This window comes from Girardinichthys multiradiatus, chromosome 7 (assembly GCF_021462225.1).
Source record: "Girardinichthys multiradiatus isolate DD_20200921_A chromosome 7, DD_fGirMul_XY1, whole genome shotgun sequence".
Taxonomy (NCBI): domain Eukaryota; kingdom Metazoa; phylum Chordata; class Actinopteri; order Cyprinodontiformes; family Goodeidae; genus Girardinichthys; species Girardinichthys multiradiatus.
Genome location: NC_061800.1, coordinates 15,991,915 through 16,012,476, shown reverse-complemented (window position 1 = coordinate 16,012,476; position 20,562 = coordinate 15,991,915). Strand labels below are relative to the sequence as shown.

The window sequence follows — 20,562 nt, the reverse complement described above, 5'->3', positions numbered from 1 at the left end:
GCAATGAAGAACGCTTATTAACCGCTGCTCATGTGACACGCTTGCTTGACGTTGACAGATATAGCGGGTTAAAATATTTTTTTAGGGTTAGAAAAGTATCTTTAAAAGGGTGATAACTTAACTCATTTGATACTTTCCAGTTAATTATTTTAGAGAAACAAGTTCTCTTTCGTCGTGGAATATTCAGGGTCAATTATTCTAGTTATTAAAAGTTATTAAAAAGCAGAGGAAGTTACATCTCCAAAACTCAGCAGTAACCATGTGTTTCTATGTTATTCTCGGGACAGATCTCATGAAGGAGCATTTTTAAAACCCATTGCATGCGTAACACCTGATGGGTTTCTCCTTCAGCCATTATTTTCTGTTGTCAGAGTTTGTATCCCATAAATCTAATGGGTAGAGAACTCATTAAAACAGGCTTAGTTCTACTGCAGATGGTCTTCATACAGTTTCTGACACAGTATTTACAGTTTGGTGCAGTTTTGTCCGCAAGTGCTAACTGACGCTTATGGAAAGTACAAATTCATTGTTTTTCCCAGCAGCTGCTGTGAAGAGGTTATATTAGGTTTTTTCTTCCCTCTTCTGATTCAGGCAGCGTGTTGATTTACACTGTACCTTATATCAGGTCCTGACAAAAACTATGAAAGGCTTGGTTCTGCAGGTTCTTTTTTCTCCCTTTGGAGAAGTAAAGAGAAACCTAATCAGTTCTGTGTTGCATAGGAATATTAAAACACTTGTTATTTTCTAAGATATTACCAGCTAAAACTTTTTAAACTTTTGAGAGTAATTGGTTTTGTTAATCACATTTGCCTTAGCAAGACAAACCTTTAAAATGAGAATGAAAAAATTGGGTTATTTTTGAAGGTAAGAGATTCTGATTGGACAGTGGTACCACACAAAAATTAAACTAATCTCATGTTTCCTAAAAGACTGCATGAAAAGGCCTTCAGAACCATGGAGTTATTTTCCACCACAGTACCAAGTTTTTTTTTTTAAGCATGCTTTTTCTTTATTTTAAAATAGATCTGTATTTTTGTTTTGTTTTTGCAGTTATTTCTGCCAGTTGTGCTGAAGCAGGTATAATTGCACTTTTGGCCACTGTGAATGTGTTTCTGTCTTTGTTAGCTTTGACAGTAGCATATGAGGCCACAATTCCTGTTTCCGTTTTATAGCAACAGCCGTCAGTAAGAGTTCTGGTTCAGGATGTGGTAAGGGCTCACTTCCTAGATCTAGTCTGAGCTTCACTTGTTGTGCAGCCAGTTCCGCACAACCATGAGGTTGGTTGGATATTTGTTGCATTGCAATTGCTAGGTTCACTTCTTCTGTTCCTTATGAGACATGAGGTTGTAGCAGGATATCAACAATTAGGTGATGATTTGGGCAGTTTGGACTTCTGACTAGATGATTCTGGCCCTTTTCCTGACGTTTGTGTCACCCATGAGCCTGTAATTAGTGGTGGGTTGATATATACTGGTTCTTTTTGCATGCGATTTTCTCTATCAGTAATGAGTAAGTCAAGCAAGTCATCCTTCAGTTTCTGGTCTCTGGCTGAATTACCTTCATCTGTGGTGGTTATTTCTCCACAGGTCAGTGTGACCTCTGCTTTTCCTCCAGTAATTTGAAAGGCAGGAGTCATTATGTCTGATGGTGTATGTGGGAGTGGCACAGAAGGTATCTGTGGCTGATAAGGCGGTGGCTTTTCTGGGGTTCATAAGCCTTTTTATCTGACAGTGATGGATACATTTCTGTACGTAAGTAATCCTATTTATTACTGTTGTCATTAATTTCAGCATCTGATGGATTAGTTGATTATTCACAGCAGCATTGTCATGTTGATAAGCACTGGCTGCAAATGACCATTTCCCTTTCTTCTCCCACACTTCGTTCTTTTCTTTCAATTCAGTGTCTGACATGACTCTTAATAAAGTGACCACCGACATGGAGGGCAGAGGACCGTCCACATCTGCAGACAGATGACCCTGCCTAACCCACGTGTCCCAAATCCTATCCACTTTGCATTTCAACTTCTATATCTCTTTCACACCCGCATGCTTAATCATACCCTGGTCCACCCAATATTTCTACTTTATCTGCAATTCTCACACTCCACCACTTTCACACACCTTCTACATCTCTACTCTCACTTATTTTGATCCACAAATCAGTCCCGTTCGGGCTTAATCAGGAAGTCATTGATCCGGGTGGTAGATATATTATTTTGTAGGGGACAATATTAGAAGCCCAAATAACACAGGTCGACATTTATGGACCCAATAAGGACAATCACTCTTTTTTTAGGGGTCTCTTTCTTACTATATTGACTTTACCTGGAAAATATAAAATTGGTGGTGATTATAACTGTGTTTTGGACCCCGTCAATGACCGTTCAACTGGCATTGACACTTCTCATCTTCATGTCAGGAAGGTCCTGGTACAGTCTATAGATGATCTCAACTTAATTGAAGTCTAACCCTATGGATCAAGATAAGATTGAACTGGATAAACATGTTACGGTTAAGGAAAGCTGTGCAGAGCAAGAGAAGTGGGAAAACCCCAGGGCCTGAATTAATGGACAGGAAAATTACTCCCTCCATTACTAGAAGTTTTTAAAAGGGTGTATGAATGAGTAATCCCCCCCCCCCAACCTTACGGCCTGCATTAATCACCTTGGTTCCAAAGCCTGTCAAGGAAACAACAGAAAAGGGATCTTATCGCCCCTATCTATGATGTGCTGTGATATTGAGATACTATGAAAGGTTTTAGCCAGGAGACTAGAGTTATACCTTCCATCTCTAATGTCCAACGATCAGAACGGCTTCACTCCTGGACTTAGGCATTTCATAATATATGTAGTATTGAGTATATTACATGAAAGGCGTGATCCAAGGATAATGCAATACTGTCGTTGGATGCTAAAAAAGGCTTCAGCAGGATTGAATGGAAATAATTAATGGAGGTCCTGGCAAAATTTGGGATGGGAGAAAAGTACCTTAAATGGGTGAAACTTTTATATACAGAACCAACAGTGGAAATAATAACGAACAATAAAATATCGCAAACATTTAGTCTTCATAGAGGCACGCGACAAGGTTGCCCATGGTCCCCTCTGTTATTTTTGTTTGCCATTGAGCCCCTGGCCTTGGCCATCTGACAACATCCAAAAGTCTTCAGTATTAAAATAGGGAAACTGGAGCATACTATCTCATTTTTTGCGGATGACGTTGTTATATATCTGTCCAATTTGAATATTTCCAACTATATTATTTTTGAATAAATATGAAAGACAAAACCCAAAAATACTTACCTCCTTTTCAGTTGCACAGGAGGGCTTTACATATTTAGGAATCAAAATAATCCCTGAAATTGAGACTATAGTTGCACTCAACTATGATCCCATAGTACAGTCAACGCGTGAGTCTTTGAGTAAGTGGATGTCAATGCCGATCTCTGTGCTAGGCTGTATTAATATAATTAAAATGTCAATCCTCCCTAGATTTCTTTATTTATTTCAATCTATACCTATTCCACTTTCACTGTTTTTTTTTTTTTGTAGGCTGAGGAAACTGATCACAAATTTCGTATGGAATAATCGGCGTCCTACACTGCGGCTCTCTTTACTGTACCTTCCCTGTGATAGAGGAGGGCTTCAAATATCTAACCTACAATGGTACTATTGAGTGACACGACTGCATGCAGCTATGTTTTACATTTCCTCTAACCCCCCAGCATGGACAGCTATCGAACGCACTGCAGCCGGTGGTTTACCTCTTCAATCATATATTTATTCTGCTCATACTAAAACACTCAAGAAGCAGACAAAAAATCCATTTGTTAAGAATACCCTCTCTGTCTGGCACAATGTGCATGCTTATACAGAGGATGCACCTAAGCTCTCTCAGTTCTCACCGATATGGGGGAACGATAACTTTGTTCCTGGTAAAGCTGATGGTGGGCTCAAGCAATGGGTGGACAAAGGTTCAACCAAAATAGCTGATTTATATGCACATGGGAAACTAATGACTTTTGACCAGCTGGTTCATAAATATTCAATTCCTAGAAAACACTACTTTAAGTATTTACAGTTAAGAAGTTTTATAACGTCCCAGATCCACAGCTTAGAGGAGCTGCCCCTCTCAGATACAGAAAGAATTACTGTAAATTGTGAAGACAGTCGAAGACAAATATCACTATTGTATGCTTTGCTGAGATCCAAATCCAAAGACACCTCACAATCAAGACTTAATGCCTGGAGAGAGGATTTATGAGTAGATATTACTAAGGATGAGTGGGAAAATGCTTGCTTAAAAGCACCAATGCAAACTATCAATACAGGATTAAAATTCTTACAGTATAAATGGCTGTTCAGAACATATGTAATGCCTGTGAAACTTAAGTTTAACCCTGACATTCCTGATAGTTGTCCTAAATGTAATGTTAATATTGGCACATTACTGCACTGTATGTGAGAATGCCCCAAAGATGCAGTTATTTTGGAAGAGCACAGTTAATCTGGTCTCACGTATAGCTTCAATAGAGGTTGCTCTTGAGGCAAAGTTTTGTAAATTAGCAATCTATTCTGATAACTTTGTACCAAGCCACAAAACAGCACCTTTGATCGACTTGTGTACGCTGCAAGCCAGGAGAGTAATCACTTTGAAATGGAAAAGTATGGACCGTCCTACAACTGCAATGTGGCTACGATAAATGGCTTCCTGCCTTGCGCTGGGGAAACTAACATACATGGTTCGAGGAAAGACCAGTAAATTTAAAGAAATATGGGACACCTTCATGCAATTTTTGGAAAGTAACCAAGCTGAAATGACAAATGAAGTGGAACAAAATTAAAGAACAGCACCTAATAAGATTAATGGTTATCCCTGTGGCTCATATTTATTAATACGAGAGTGATACTTTAGCATTAGAGTTGGATGATTGAAACTTTTAGTTTTATATGTATCTGTATACAAGTATTTACTTTTATGCATTTGTGTGTTTTTTTGTTTATTTTTTTTTTAAGCTGAATTTTATTTAATTGTAAACCCTGAGTGTTGATTGTGGGTGGGAGGGTGTTCATTGTTAGAATGTATGTTTTATATGTTTTATATATGCAAAAAGTCAATAAATATATTGTTAAAAAAAAAAGAAAGAAGGTAGATATGTTTCAAAACATCCGAGCTTGTATTTTGGATGTGAATGTCTGTAAATTACACTGTGAGAAGTCGCATGGCAAAAAAAATTTACTTGTACAACTAAATATTTACCTGTACAAAAAACTCAGTCAGTGAACACAACCTCTCGAATCTGCCTCCCGAGCATGCGCAGCTTCTCCCTTTTAGGTGGACAGCTGTTGAGCTAAATTGAGGCCATAAAGTTTGTTCAGAAAAAAAAATTTACCTAAAAAATAAAGGTTTGTTCAAAAGAAAAAATTTTTTACCCAAAAACGTTTTGCAACTGAAAAAAAAAAAACAGATGTGAAACTGGAAAAAAAATTCAAAACTACTTTTCAGATTCATGTTTTTTTTTTGCACTTGCAGATTTTTTTTTTTCAGCTTCAGACTTCTGACCCTGTTGTGGCGTGTGTGGCAGGGCCTCAGATCACGGGGGTGTGGAATCATGACTGACAGTTTAACACACAGGCTGAACAACATATTCCCAGCTGTAGCATTCAGGTACTGTGGGAACTGGAATTATCTGTAACACATCATCAATATTCTATATATATGTGATTGGTTTTGAAAGACAACATGCTTCACAGATAGAAGCAGTTTATGTGAATACACGACGTGCATCTCAAGAGGAGAAAATATGATGACAGATTTGCAGAAGATCCGCCAGATTGAGCGGTGGGAGTATTCGACCGGAGCTCTTCTTGTTTTCATCTGTGTGCGCTAGCAGTAATCAGGAAATAATAAAAAGGCTGGTTGTCATTTTATTGCACAGGGAAACATATATATATGTATGTGTGTATATATATATATATATATGGAGTTTTGACGAAAATACCATCTGTAAGACTCACCCCCTCCTCTGCTCTGTCCAATGACTCCACCATGGTCCCCGCTCCCACCAATCAGCATCGAGTCAATCCCCCTCGAAGGCTCCGCTTTAAAGACCTTCACTCACGGACTTCCTCGCTCTTTAAGCCAAACTTCGAACCACTGAGGATTTTCGACTACAAGCCTGATGATTTGATCCGCTCCACTCCATACTTCATGGCGGATCTTGGTCCTCCTTCTTCTTCTGCTAACCGCAGGAGTGCTCGCCTAGCCTCCTACCGTAGCAACCCTTCTTTCTCCCACATCTCAACTTAGAGCAAGTGCCATATCTCTGGGTTCGGACGTGGAACCTTCTCACCAAGCTCAACTTGCCGAGCTCCTGCCTCACCATGGCTCTTCCCCCTCTCCGCCTCCTCCACCTTCTGCCTCCTCTGGGAAATGCCTCAAGAAATCAGCTAAAGTTCCAGCCAAATGTCGTTGAGGTCGCATGCTTCAACACCAGTTTCTGCTAACGCTCCACCCGGCCCGTCTTATGCTTCTGTCTCTCCTCCCAGCGATCCTCCAGCAGCCCAGGCTTGTACGTCTTTGTCGGCCCCAGTCATACCAGCTTCGTTCGTTGCATCCATGGAGTCCCTTCAACGTTCCATAACTTCACTTACCCTCCGTCTCCAGGAGTTTGCCGCCAACTTAGCCACGTCAGCTGTTCCATCTCCCACTGCTCTGCCAGACGCTCAAGCCACTCCCCGGCTCCTCCCACCTGCATTCATCCCTCGCAACAAACTCAGCATCTTTTGGCGAGTTTGTTGCAGCTTTCAGTGTCTTCAGAGATATCATATGTTCAGTTTATCCAGAGCGTAGGGTAGAACTCGACATTTATCCATCCCTTATAACGGACCTTCATCTCAAATATCTCTTCCATTATCACAAACATTTTTCCACCAAATCTGCATCTAACCTCACCCAAAAGGGCATCTGTCTAGATTGGTCTGTCCTCGACACAGAAATATTAATCATGCTCATCCAAGCTACCTCCTGTTTTACTTGCGGTTCAGTCGGCCACCAGAGTTCCCTTTGCCCTTCCATCCCCTTTTCCTCTGGCATTTCCATCCGCCCTCAACCTCCCCGCCTTTCAAATGCCCAGTCTTACGACTGTTGAGCGAGGAAAGTCGAGGTGCATAATCATAAACCTTTTTGTGATAATTACAATGAAGGTATTTGCTACATTCCTACCTGTTCTTTCCTTCCTGTTTGCAGCTTTTGCAGGGATGCCCATCCGAAGTCCGTCTGTCCCCGCCGCTCATCCCTCTTCAAACCCCCTCATGGATCCAAAAATTTGTTTTCCGTTTTCTTGCAACCCCAATAAACATCCCAGAATTGGCACTCCTCCTTCAATTTCACCCAGACCGATCATTCACAGATTTTCTTATTACTAGCCTTTAAGGGTTTTTCATAGGCACTCCTTTTCACTTACTCATAATCTCGTTTGCGCCAACCTCCAATTAGCGCTCCATGAACCAGTGATCGTGGCCCAGATTCTTCTTAAAGAAGTTTCCAAGGGCTACATGGCAGGACCATTTGAAGCTCCCCCTTTTCCTTCTTTCTGAGTTAGCCCCCTGGGAATCGCCACTAGGAAATATTCAGGCAAAAAACGCCTCATTATTGATCTCTCTGCTCCTCACTCAGATTCCCATCCCAGCATTAATTCCATTATTCCCAAACCCCCCTTTTCCCTGTGTTATGCTACAGTGGATCACACCATCAAACTCATAAAATCAGCAGGGCGTGGCACTTGGCTCACTAAGGCAGATCACCGATGCCTTTTAGGTCATGCCAGTCCACCCCTCTCAGTGGCACTTCTTAGGCATCAAATGGGACCGCTGTTTTTACTTCGCAGTAATGCTCACTTTCGACTGCAGAAGTAGCCCCTGCCTTTTTAACAAGCTTTCTGAAGCTCTTTGCTGGATACTTCTTAATGTTGTTAAGCTTCCCTCTGTCCTCAACCTCCTTGATGACTTTCTCCTCATCGATCCCCTTTCCCCCTCCCCTCCCTCCCGAAGCTCATTCAGCTGTTTGAACAAGTCACCGTTCCCGTCTTAGGAGAAAGCGCCAGTCCAGGCCAAAAAACTCAAGTTCCTCTCAATTTCTCTAGACTCAGAAGCCATGGTTGCTCCTCTACCCGAGGATAAAGTAACACGTATTTGTAAGGTTTCCCAGTCCTTTGTCTCTTCCACAGTCATCTCCAAACCACAACTGTTGTCTCTCCTGGGCCATCTTAACTTCCTTATGTGCATCATCCCTCAAGGCTGCTCATTTATCTCCCGTTTGCTGGACCTCGCTAACTCCATCTCTTCTTTGCATGATCTAATTTCTCTGGACGACGGCTGTCTTTCTGACTTAGCTTTCTGGTCCAGTCTTCTTAAGGAATCTCTTTTTTTTATGGTGGCATTGTTCATTCAGCTGACTCACTTCAATTCTTCACGGACATAGCCCCGTCTGTGGGTTTTGGGGGGTGTTTTCAGGGAAAATGGTTCGCCGGCGTGTGGCCCTCCCCCTTTCCTCAGTCAGAATCTTCAGCATTCTATGAAGCCATTCCCATCACCTCAGCCTGTTGCGTCTGGGGCTGCTATAAAAAAAGAAAACATATCGTTGCTTTATGCGACAACGCAGCCATGGTGGAAGCTATAAATAAAAGCCGTTCCTTCTCTAAGTCTATCATGCCCTACCTCCAATGCATAACCTGGCAAGCAGTCACATATAACTTCATTATTTCTGCCGTTCTGGGTTATTCTAACTCAAGACATCTCTAATTCTAATCCTCAAATGTTTATTCAAGCTCAAGTAATTCTCAGCATTCGTGTCTTCCTCCGGGGTCTGAGCACCAAATAAATAAATATCTGCAAATAAACTTCTCTAATCTATGTGTTTTCTCATTGGGAGTCTTTACAGGAATGATATGTACATATATATATACATATACACACACACACATATATATATATATATATATATATATAGAGAGAGAGAGAGAGAGAGAGAGAGAGAGAGAGAGGGGGGGGGGGGGGGGGGGGGGGGGGGGGGGGGGGGGGGGGGGGGGGGGGGGGGGGGGAGAGAGAGAGAGAGAGAGAGAGAGAGAGAGAAAACAGACACATTCATTGTTGATACCTGAGCAGTTTACAGAAACAGCATGACATGGACCACGTCACTGCAATATGTTGGCTAGTCCGCCATATTGGAAGTCTGCCTTAGAAATCAATGAAACCAGATGCAAGGCGAGTGGATTTATATGCATATATATATATATATTTAGTATTACCGGCACCTGAGAGCCGCTTACTTCCAAGGATGTAATGCTCCCAGCATAGAGGAGTAACATGCTTTTAAATCATTATTCCTACACAACCTTCATGAAAGCGTACAATATGATGTTACTATGTACTGTAGAACAAAAACCCTCACCATGCAAGAGATTCGCGAATATGCTCAGATGGCATGGGAAACACGTGCACGCCCTACTAATGGATCAGAAGGTGAGGTTAGAGTTTTACAGGTGCACACAGAATAATACAGTCTTGAGTTAGAAGGCCGAGAAATGTCTTCAAACAGAACACATGTTAAGAACACTTTAAGGGAACAACGTAGGTTTGGTCAGTTGGACCGAGGGGGTGGTACTGAGTACCAACCACAGTTAAAGTTGCTGGACCACTTCCGGATGAACAGACGACCTGACCATCACTTAAGGCCGAAAGGTAAGCCTGATGGTGAAGATTGGAGTCAACATGCAGGATGGAACCTGAAGAGGGAGATGGAGGATGCCTTCAGCAAGATTCTGACAGAAGCAGTGCGCCAGGCATGCGCCCAACCTCCACCATCATTAGAGGCAGCCGACCATCCAAACCAGATCCAAAACCCCCGCCAGCACGACTAGGCATGGACCCAGTCTCCACAGCCATCAGAGTCTACCTAAACGGTTTGGGAGACACACCTGGGAAACTCCAAGAACCCAACCAAACCATTTTTCCAAGGTTCTTAGGTAAAATGAACCAAAATGAACATGCACATCGCCTATACTATCTCATCATTATAGGAGGACATGTCAAACTGAGTTTCAATTTTAAAACAGGATCAGAGATCACCCTGATGTGCTCAATCTTGTTTGAGGAGGTGAGTAGAGCCATGCTCTCCCTCAGTAAACCATTTCAGGCCGAAGCTTTTGATGTAAGCATCACCAGCCACACCCAAGACCGATCGTGCATCACTAGGTGGGTGGAGTTGGACATCACACTCAAAGACATGACTCTGGTGCACCCCATCTATATGTGCACATTGAACACAGAGCCTTTTCTTGGTTGCCAGGACCTGCTGGGCAGGCAGGCCCCGCTCATTGACTGCCTTCAAGACCAACTCTGGGTCCAGGTGGACGTGCCAAAATCACTGGGTGCAAGCAGCAAACGATCCTTTGTGACCAACCAGGTTGCCACCTTAGAGGAGCCCAAACAACCTCTTAGGCCATTTGGCGAAGCCAGACATGGGCACCTCTGGTACACAGCTGCACCCAGCCACCCAGAAAACTCCTCCCTGCAGTCATGCCTCATTTCTTTGCTCTTTAAAGAACCCATGTGTGAAACCTTATGACCTCAAAGTGGTGAAATGTGTGCACCTGGAAACCATGTTTATACCAGAAGTGCTTCTTGCATTCTGGCTGGGAAAAACAGTAATCAGTAGAGAGCTGTATGATCGCTTGTGCCTTGAAGATCCCCTTTTAACTGAGGCACAACACAGGCACACATTCCTCTTAGCAGACGTGCTCTGCCCTCTCCTTAAGACAGCCAGAGTGTGCACCTCCAGTGTGCAGATTAGCTTAAAACAGCTCTTCCATGCTTTCAGCATTGTTCCAACAGACCAAAGGGGGGTCACATTATCCTACGCCCATTACTCTCCTGTAGGGAGCCATAGAAGCAACAAAACCACACTCCACACCCTCCAACAGGTGGTGTATTGGCCTCCCACGTCTCATGACGCCCAGGTCTACATCCAAGGATGCTTAACCTGCTGCCAGTTTCAACCATCCCAGCCCTCAGTCAACCTCCGCTTCAGCAAAGGGGGGTTATGTTACTTTGATTCCACCTTCAGACCAATTAGGTTCAACCAGCTCCAAAATTAGCAGGAGGTAACAAATTCCTCCTAACTGTGACATGCAGCTTCATTAAGTCAGCACCAAATGACACCGTCATCCCAGCTGCTGCTCTTTTCCTAAACCAGATGAAGTTCTACATCAAACTATTTTCCCCAAGAACAGAGCTTGTCTCTATGTCCGGGAAAGGAGAGACCAGTGCGTAGGACCAGTTTAAAGAGGTGCATGTTTCAAAACTCACACTAACATGCACTAACCACTAACAACTTTCTTCAACAGGAAATGTTAAAAATATAACTACCTTCTAGGACACAGTGTTAAACCGTAAGTTGCACGCTATTTTTCCATTAACACTGTGCGTGCACTGCAGATCCTCACAGAAGTGATTAAGGATGATTTAATGGACACACACGCTGCCAGAGATTTCATGCAAAATCTTATTAGAGAGGTTGGTTCATCTGTAGACAGTCACAGCGAGGTACGGATACCTACTTGTCTAGTTCTGCTGGATTTAGTAGAAGCAAATCCTAAAGTCCACCACAGCAGACACCTTGCAACCTCCACACACACACCTGGCTGATAGCCCAAGTAGTGCAGTTCCATTGCTTCTTTTTTCTCTTCCTTTTCCGATCTAAAAGGTTTAGAGACAGGAGTTATGTTAAATCCCATCATCATTTGAAGGGGCTAATGTATTTAAACCTAAACCCGTGTTAATTGTTGGTTTTTGTTAAGATAACAAACTGCATAGTCGGTTACAAACCAGGATTGATTCCTTCACATTTATTTTCCCAGTGTTCATAGCGCCACCTATGCCAATGACACAGGTTGATTCCCGTGCCTGACTGGAACTGGATGACTAAGCTATGACCCCATTATTTGGTTATCTTGTTATTTTATTTTTCTTTTATTGTTGTTTCACTTTGTCTCAGGGTTACCAAAGCTGATTACCAAAAGAATGTGATGATGATGTGAATCTATTGTTTTTGTATTTTTCTCATTGAACGACCTAGACAGGTATGAATTAGTCAGCCCTGCCCAGGCTAACCTTATCCTGCCCAGTCACAGTCCTTTGAGAAGCGAACTAAACTGTGAACTACCGTTCCTGCCAAGAGGAACACTGTTTTTTTATGTTTGCTTCTTCACAGATCATAGATCATTGAGTTTCAGCTCCTATGATGGATGGACCTGGTAGCTTCAAAGACTGCGATTAATCACACCCTTCGAACCCAGGGGGATGTTGGAGTCATCCATTTTGGTCGGGCAGTTTGACATGTGCAGGTCAACAGATGTTGCAGCTCTGACGTCACAAACTTTCGTTGCCATTTCCAGCGTGTCTCATGGGACGACGCAACAGAGGCGCATATCTAGAGAGACAAAAGCTCGCAGGCGAACTTTTTCTCCACAAGGCCGTTCCCAGAAGAGCTTGAAAGCTGGAAATCTGTCTGATACAAGGTCAGAAGGCTCATATACTGATCGAAGACCACGCCGACACAAGGCGCAGGTGGAAACCCACAGAGGTTTTATTTCCAAGGAGATGAGTTTCCTCCTTGTGATTCAGTCGACTAAACAGTTCTTCATATTTTCCCCTCCTGGACGGATGAGAAGTTTACCGTTTTTCTTTTAAGCTGATCACGGACGCGTTATCCCCCCCTCGTTTTTCTTGAGACCTGACCCATCCTCAACCCGAGGAGAGAAGAAATCAACGTCAAAGTAATTTCATTCTTTTTTTTATATTAAATTCGGATAGGTGCATTCAGAAGTCTGGGCAGGATGAGGCAGTTAAGATAATTTAGAATCACCAGAAGTTAATCCAAGGTCTCAACTTGTTGCATGCAATACTGATTGAAGTGTTTTATGCTGAGCTGTGTTTTTATTTGCTGCGTAAGCATTGCTGAATCGTGCGTGGTTCATGTTTTGTCCGGCTGATCCCAAATCATCCAGGAATTAGAAGTTGGACTTTTAAAGTTTTCATTCAAAGCAACTGCGGTCTGGGCCTCGCCTGACCACTCCTTGGTTCCAGTTTTATTACTGGAGTCTTTCCAGTGAGTTCTGCCTCAGAGTTTTATGACTCTTTGTTCGAGATTTGGGGCGATCAGCTGGTTGTGGCTAAAGGGGCGTGGCCCACCGTTTTATCAGCTGATTGTTGCAATCAAGACATCAGCACCAGGAGGGTTTCTCTTTCCATTAAACACAAATTACACATTTTGTTGATAAAACTGCTGGTTTGACCTTCATAGACACTTAATGCGCATATATTTTTCTTTTATTATTATTGTTACGTAGTCATTTTTATCCCCTTTGTGCCTGTTAGTTAGGTGAAGGTTTTTGGACCAGAATAATGGTATATCAGAATTATATGGCTTCAATAAATCTTCATATATATAATTAAGAGAAACGTTCATGTTTATTTCCTGCAAGAGTAATTTATCTGTCAAAACAAGGTCAAAGTTCCCCCACCTTTGGTGAAGTGGTTGAATAAACAGTGACATTTAGTGGTTTTGGTTAATAATTTATCAATTATTAGTGATGAATATCTAATTGTAATTATTAAGAACTTTGAGCCCATAACCACAACACCATCTCTGATTTCTATTTTTAAGTAATGATTTTGGTTAAAAATTATTTTCCTGAATTATGATTTCTAATTATAATTTTTGATAAATACTAATGTTAGGGTTTGAAAACGTTTGTATTGTTTATCACTCATGTCTGCTCTAAGTGCTTTTCCCTCCTACATGCCACAGAAAGGAATATGTGGGGGATGAATGAGTTATGATTACCAAGTCCTCACTCCCTCTCTGTTTAAAATCAAGACACATGAACCCTAACCTTTCTGACCTCACACACACACACACACACACACACACACACACACACACACACACACACACACACACACACACCCTGAATGTTTGTTGAACTGTGTGTGAACCAGCATGTATAAATGAAGAGAGAGGGGTGCCAACACTTTGTAGTCTGTACTGCAGAGCTACCCTTGCAAGTAAAATTGACTGTATCGTTCTTGCCTCTGAGTGGACTAAATAATACCTAACAACTAATTAATCAATAATCATAATTCTTACACGTGAGAGCAGAGTGAGAGAGGAGGGGAGGGGTGACCAGGGGTCATGGAAGGAGGAAGGAGAATGATTGGTCTCTTGGGTTGTCAGGGCAACAGACTCAACCAATCACAGTGAGAGGTCCGGTTTTCTCATGGTTTTTTGTCTCTGCAGTTAATTATGGTGCAACAAGCTGGGGTAAGTTCATTTTGTGAAACTTTCTAAGTTTGATTTGACTCATTTTCTCCTCCTTTTTGACGAGGAAACTGAGACACACTAACAGAACGTTACACTATTTATACAAGTATTATGGAATTGATATAAGATTATAGTACACATGCATGATAACATAGTACAAACTGAACAGAAGCTGATTTACTGCAATATTTCGAAATTATTCAAGTTGGAATGGGATCTCGTTTTTATTATTTAGTTATTCATTTGTTTAGTTAATTAGTTAGTTAGTCATGAAAGCTTTCCAAAGTAGTATCTTGGGAATTACTATTTTGTGGTGCTGTTCATTCCTGACACAAGACACAAATACAGCAAAGTAGCAATGATTTCTATTTTATTTTTTCTTGAATTCTAGTATCTCCAGTGCCTTACTGGCAGCACTGTGGCCAGTATGGTACCACTGTTAACCACGTGGCAGTAGTTTACAGGTAGTCCTGTTGTGAGTATTTAACTAGAGCACTGGTGGCTACAGTAACTTTACTATCAACAGAGCTGCCAGTAAGACACTGTAAAATAAAAAGAGAACAGTGGAAACTAGAATCAAAACTCAAACCCAACAACAGTTCTATAAAAGTTATTCATATTTTTACTACACTTTAGTTGGTACTTTTTCACAGATCCACTGCATAGAGACAGAACATGAAAGATCATTCCAGAGCCTTGGATCACTGCTTAGGATATTTGCACAGTCCTCCTCTCCCCACTGTGAGTCTTCACCACCATTATCAGGTTGAGCTGTTGACCAGTACCTGGAACATTGTAAATGAGGGTGTCATTCCAGACTTTATCGTTTACAACTGAAACAATTATAGTTTGCAATGTCCCATACTGCCAATGGACTTTGTTGGGGTGGGCCCCTGAGAGACAAAACTTTTTCAAGTTGTGTCTTGCTAAAAGATTTCTATATATTTCTTTTAAATGTTATACATTTGCACAATTAGTTTGAATGTTGCAGAGATGGTGTGGACAGAAGTAAACCAACCTCTCTGAAGGGACGACACTTACGTGAAACTTGGAGAACTTCCATCAACCCACTTCCAGGAACCCTCAGTGTCTTTGTCGTTCAAACCAATCCAAACGGATTTTTTAGTCAATGCAGACACATATTTCTGTCAAATGTTAACGTATAAAAACATTGTTTTTAGTTTTTAATCACAACACAGGATGTGCAGTTTATCAGTTTTATCTAGATATATTCTCAAAGGTTTGATTGCCCCCTACAGGAATGATTGTATTAGTGTTCTGAAAATCTTAGATAAAAATCCAAATGACTGGTTGAAATAAGGGAAACATTCCAGCCAGATTCACTTTTTATGAGCAAATAAATTTTATTTCAATTGCTGCAGGTTTTCTTTTGTTTTAGCATGAAGGCTAAATATCAGGACACCTACAAAGTATGCTAAGTCTGTGTATTGCATAAAAAAGTGAAAGCATAATCGAAGCACTGTTGTAATATATATTTTTTGATAAAAACATGAAAAAAGTACATTTGAGTTGCAAATACAAATCAGTAGTTTTACCCCAGTAGACCACATCACCTGTTCGTCGGCGCTGTCTATCACCAACAGATCTCCTCCTCTGTTCCCGCAGTCCTTTCTGCCTTCATCCCAGGAGCCAGAGCTTGTAGAGAGATAGTAACAGGAACAGCCGAACATACTCCATCCTGCAGAACATGTTTTTTCTAAAAGTAACACCCAAAAAGAGAAATTATAATTTTATCGCTGTGTCAATGCAGAAAGAAACAAATTGTTTTAAAACCTGCAGATTAAACGAGACGAGATGCAGAATAGTACTATAACCAAAGCGTGCAGCATAAGAAATTACTAAGAGGTGTTCTCATAACTATCTGAGGACTTACTTTTCTTGGACAAACTCTGAAGTCTGATCAGTTCTTTGGACATTTCTGTAAGGTTTGCTTTCAGCAGGTCTCTTTGTTCAGTCATGAAACTCAGCTGGTCATTGCTGGCCTGTAGACGATCAGTCAGATTGTCTTTGATGTTGGAGAGACCTGCAGCCAAACTGCCTACATCACGAGCTAAAAAAAATCAAGGTATTTTATTTCACAAAAGCAAAAAACATTTCTTTAAGCCTAATCAAATATGTAAATTTAACTTTAGAGACTCACAATGGACACCAAGGCTGATGAGTCCAGTCAGCAGGAGAACATTCAGGAGTCCCAGAGAGATAAGAACAACCAAATAGATCTTCTTCTTGGAGCTGCTAGAATCTTAACAAAGGAAATACATTTCAACCATACATTTTTACTGCATAATAATAATATCCATTAATACTTTTCTTTCCCAGGTCATTCTTACCTCTGTTGCTTGGAGTAAGAATTTGGCTGACAGGTTTAACAGGATCAACATTCGCATAAATTTCCTCCATTGCTTTGACAAATACTGATTAGTTTATTGACTTCCTGTCTGCAGCAAAAACAGAAGTATATGAGCACTGTGAAACTGAGTTTGTCACAGGCGGACGCAGCAAGTTTTAGGAATGATAAATATAGTTCACACAAAAACAAAATGTTGCTGTTTTAGTGAGTGAAATAAATTTAAAATGTTTTTTTGTTATACCATAATGCTTTATTTATTAATAATCATTTAGATTTCAGTTGGAATGATGCCATAAAATTAGCCATAGGAACCAAAGACTATATTCCTATTTAATGTTCACATGATACAAACATCTTTTATTTCCATCCATATAACACAAATAAAAATGTAAAGACACGAAATCTGTTGTTAAATAAGAATTCAGTAAACAGGAAATTAAGCTTACTTTTGTTTTTTAAAATATGTTCAGTTCATATCTAAAAGTTAAAGGTTGTTGTTCTTGTTATAAAAATATATAGAAGGGAAACAGTCTATATGACTGCACAGAGAAAATGCATATTTGACATTTCTTGAACCAACTTGAACCTTTAAAATAACAAGCATATAACAAGCATAAAAAATGAGATAAAAACATAAAAAAAGACATAACATCATACAGCATAAAACTAGTTAAAATTCAGTCTGAATAAATGAGTCTTCAGCTGCTTCTTAAAACAATCAACAGAACGCAGGCAACACATTTTACTGTCTGGGGCCACAGCTCTAAAGCAATATTTTTATTGAAGAATATAAACTATCTATGTGTGTAACTGGAATGTGTGGAAATAGGGGGTCAAGCTTAGGGAGTGAAGCATAGAAGGGTCCTAGGGGAGTGAAAACATAGGGAGTGAGAACCACAGAGAGCGCAAGGGCATAAATTGGTGAATGACAAGGGAGTACAGGATAGAGAGAGTCCAAGGTCGTAAACAAGTGGAGGATAAGGAAGGCCGAGACAAGACAAGGCAAGCTTGTTATTAGAAAACAACTAGAAATACTCCATATTTGGACATAAGGAAATGTTATGTTATACATGTGTGACATGATATATGTATATGTTGAACACACCCTTGAGACTGAATAAAACGAGCTGAAAGCAAGAGTTGATCAGAGTTGGGTTTGCAGCTGCTTGGCACTCCATCTCTCACTCTGCAGAGGCGAACATAAGTAGATTGTACTTGTGTTTATTTCACTCTTTGAAACCTGTACCCAAATCAACGGACCCGGGGAAGCAGAGACGGCTTCAACATTATCCAGGCTACTCCTTTTGCTAAATGACAGATGTGATCTAAAAAGGTTCGCATGCAACTTATTTCTGACATCTCAACTTGAAAATTAGAACAGAGGAGGGAAGTAAGACTTGGTTGACTTGCACCTTTTCTCTCTGTAGATTACAGTGTCTACCTGTCAGTTGCACTAGCTTTTTTACTAAGATGTGATGCAGCTTGGTAGGAGGCTTTCTACAGTCACACAGTGAACCATACTAAGGATGGAGGAAGGGGCGTTTACTCGCTCCTGCTTGTTGAGGACATGCATCCTCTGCAGAGCTTTTTTGACCAGGTGTGGTGTTAAGGCTACAGGAGAGATCCTCAGTGATGAATACCACAGAAAATGTTGTGCTGTCTTAGACAGACAGACAGACAGACAGACAGACAGACATAGGACATGGTGGCTTTAAAGAAAGAAATACAGACCCACGCACACTGCACACAAACACTGCACTCTATATCTATATCTATATGGGCAAAACTAATTGCCTCCTAAACCCAACTAGTTGTACCATCTTAAATGTTTTCATACTAAAGTTCGGTCAGGTCAACTCTTTATCAGCCGAATCCATCAAAACCGCAAGGCAGCCTTAAGGCAGCCTACTTCCTCTCTCTCATCATTCTATCATGGTTAACAGTGTTATCAGTTTCACCCACTCTGACTTTTGGAACATTGACATGTTGAAATATTAATTAGCTAAGTGTACATTCTCTATCCCACTTCCCATTTTTTAAAACGAAGACATAACAGACAGACACGACATGAGACAGTATGGTGGCATTTGCAGTTCAGCCCAAAATGATTCCCCTGGCAGATTTAGATGTAAAATTATTTTCAATATACAGAGAAGTTCGTTTCTATCAAAATATGTTTTAGGATTTAAAAGTATCAATTGAAACGTCTCAATTAGCATTCCATTTAAACCCTTATATGACTGCTAAGCAGCTTTTTGCGTGTTTCAACATGCAAACAGATAAAGATAAGGAGGCTTCATTGTCATTCATCACATACATAAAGTGACTCAGTGCAACATCAATTTAAATGTTTTTTTTTTTCAGCACTAGTGGCCTTTACTTTTTTACAACAGTAAGCAGACAAGGACAGAGGGGGGACAGGGGGAAGACATGCAGCAAAGGAGTCGAACCCGCGACGGCTGTGTTGAGGACTGAAGCCTTTGAATGCGTCGCGCTCTTTATCGCTGTACAACCGTCGAGCCCCATCTTGAACCATCGAGGCAACTGTGTCCGTGCACTCCACTATCGAGTACCTACTAGTACCTCCATACATGTGGAAGAAGCTGGTCTGCTGTTGGTCAAATTAAAGATTACCTTAAGTCTGAAACGTCCAGGAGACTTAAGTAAATCTGTCAAATGGTAATGGCAAAAGCACAGAAAACTACAAACACACCTGGTAATCAGAGATTTCAAGAACAACAGTTAAGCCTATATAGAGGTTAATGGTTTAGGTAGTTTTTACAGCTTCATTGACTGGTACAACTAACCATTTCTTTTTGGGTAGATCCGTAACTATCTGCCAAAGGAAAAAGTTTTATGTTTTTGAACATACATTAACATGCCAAATGTATTTGCTTGTCTGCTTTCACATTCATATGAACTTGAGTTTAATATTGTGTCAGCCCACCGATTGCAGCTGTAACAACTGTACCTCTTCTGAGACGCTTTCCACAAGATTAAGTGTGTCCATGAAAAGTTTTTCTCATGTTTATAGAAGGGCAGTTATGTCAGGATCCTAAGTTGTTGGGTTGTGGTTTTCATTTGTGTTCATGTTTTTCAGGATTTAGTGATTTGTACATTCTGCAAACATGGAAAAAAAACAGCAGAATATGTTACATGACCTGTAACAGGTATTGCCATATTTCTGTCATATTTCTTTGCCCATTCTTTTTCTAAGAATGTGAGACGGGGCATCCATCTCTATGATGCTGAGGAAACATGATTAGACCAGGGCTCGTTTGGCTGCTCCAAGTGAACAGATTTGGTTATGTCTCTATTGACTTTATGAGCGAACTGCTGACACAACTGCTTGATTTGAAATTTGCAACAATCACTGTCGAGTTATTTTCTCTCTGACTAAACTCAACTAGGCATGGCACCAAACAGAGGATGCTGGACAACTCCACTCATTTTGTCTTTTGTCTTTGTCTTTCATAGGTTCATTAACTTAGACAAACTTATTAGGGTTTTTGTTCTGAATTTGTGTCAAACCAAATTACAGACTGGTCATTATTATTATTACCACTGTCTGTAATGTCAACTTAAGATATAATTTTCATTAGAACAACCACAGTTTGTAAAAGATCGCACCAGCGGCAGTGGAGCCCCCAGCCGCACCCAAGCTCAAATCAGTAGCAGTGGCTCCATTGACGGCCCCACCAGCTTCCGCAGGGACAACCGATGCCCATCCACCAGGTGCATCAGTTCGCACTTGCCCCCCAACTACAGGGCTGTACGCTAACTTTTTCAACATATAGCACTGGTGCT

The 20,562-nt window shown here is 41.0% G+C and overlaps 1 protein-coding gene across 2 annotated transcripts; it reads right to left on the bottom strand.

Annotated features, from left to right (window-relative positions):
* Nucleotides 1-14,737: 14,737 nt before the first annotated feature.
* LOC124871811 (C-type lectin domain family 4 member E-like) lies at nt 14,738-16,896 on the bottom strand. Of its 2 annotated transcripts, none has more exons than XR_007039120.1 (6): nt 16,736-16,896; nt 16,546-16,647; nt 16,275-16,455; nt 15,959-16,101; nt 15,426-15,529; nt 14,738-15,169 (listed from the first exon to the last, which is right to left on the bottom strand). XR_007039120.1 is itself a non-coding variant. In XM_047371381.1 (6 exons), exons 1-6 carry the CDS (start codon nt 16,803-16,805, stop codon nt 15,010-15,012), a joined length of 756 nt encoding a protein of 251 aa, XP_047227337.1. In that variant the 5' UTR covers nt 16,806-16,882; the 3' UTR covers nt 14,738-15,009. The 2 variants fall into 2 exon arrangements, 1 of the variants encoding a protein (XP_047227337.1); XM_047371381.1 differs by having other exon boundaries at nt 16,279-16,455; nt 16,736-16,882.
* Between the last annotated feature and the right edge of the window lie 3,666 nt (nt 16,897-20,562).

What these genes read in the sequence shown, in the direction of transcription:
- LOC124871811 (XM_047371381.1), bottom strand. Translation starts at nt 16,805, where the DNA reads ATGGAGGAAATTTATGCGAATGTTGATCCTGTTAAACCTGTCAGCCAA. An exon ending in TCAGAGTTTGTCCAAGAAAA is followed by an intron (nt 16,102 to 16,278) that starts GTAAGTCCTCAG and finishes TGTTACTTTTAG; the next exon opens with AAAAAACATGTTCTGCAGGA. An exon ending in TAGACAGCGCCGACGAACAG is followed by an intron (nt 15,530 to 15,958) that starts GTGATGTGGTCT and finishes AACATTTGACAG; the next exon opens with AAATATGTGTCTGCATTGAC.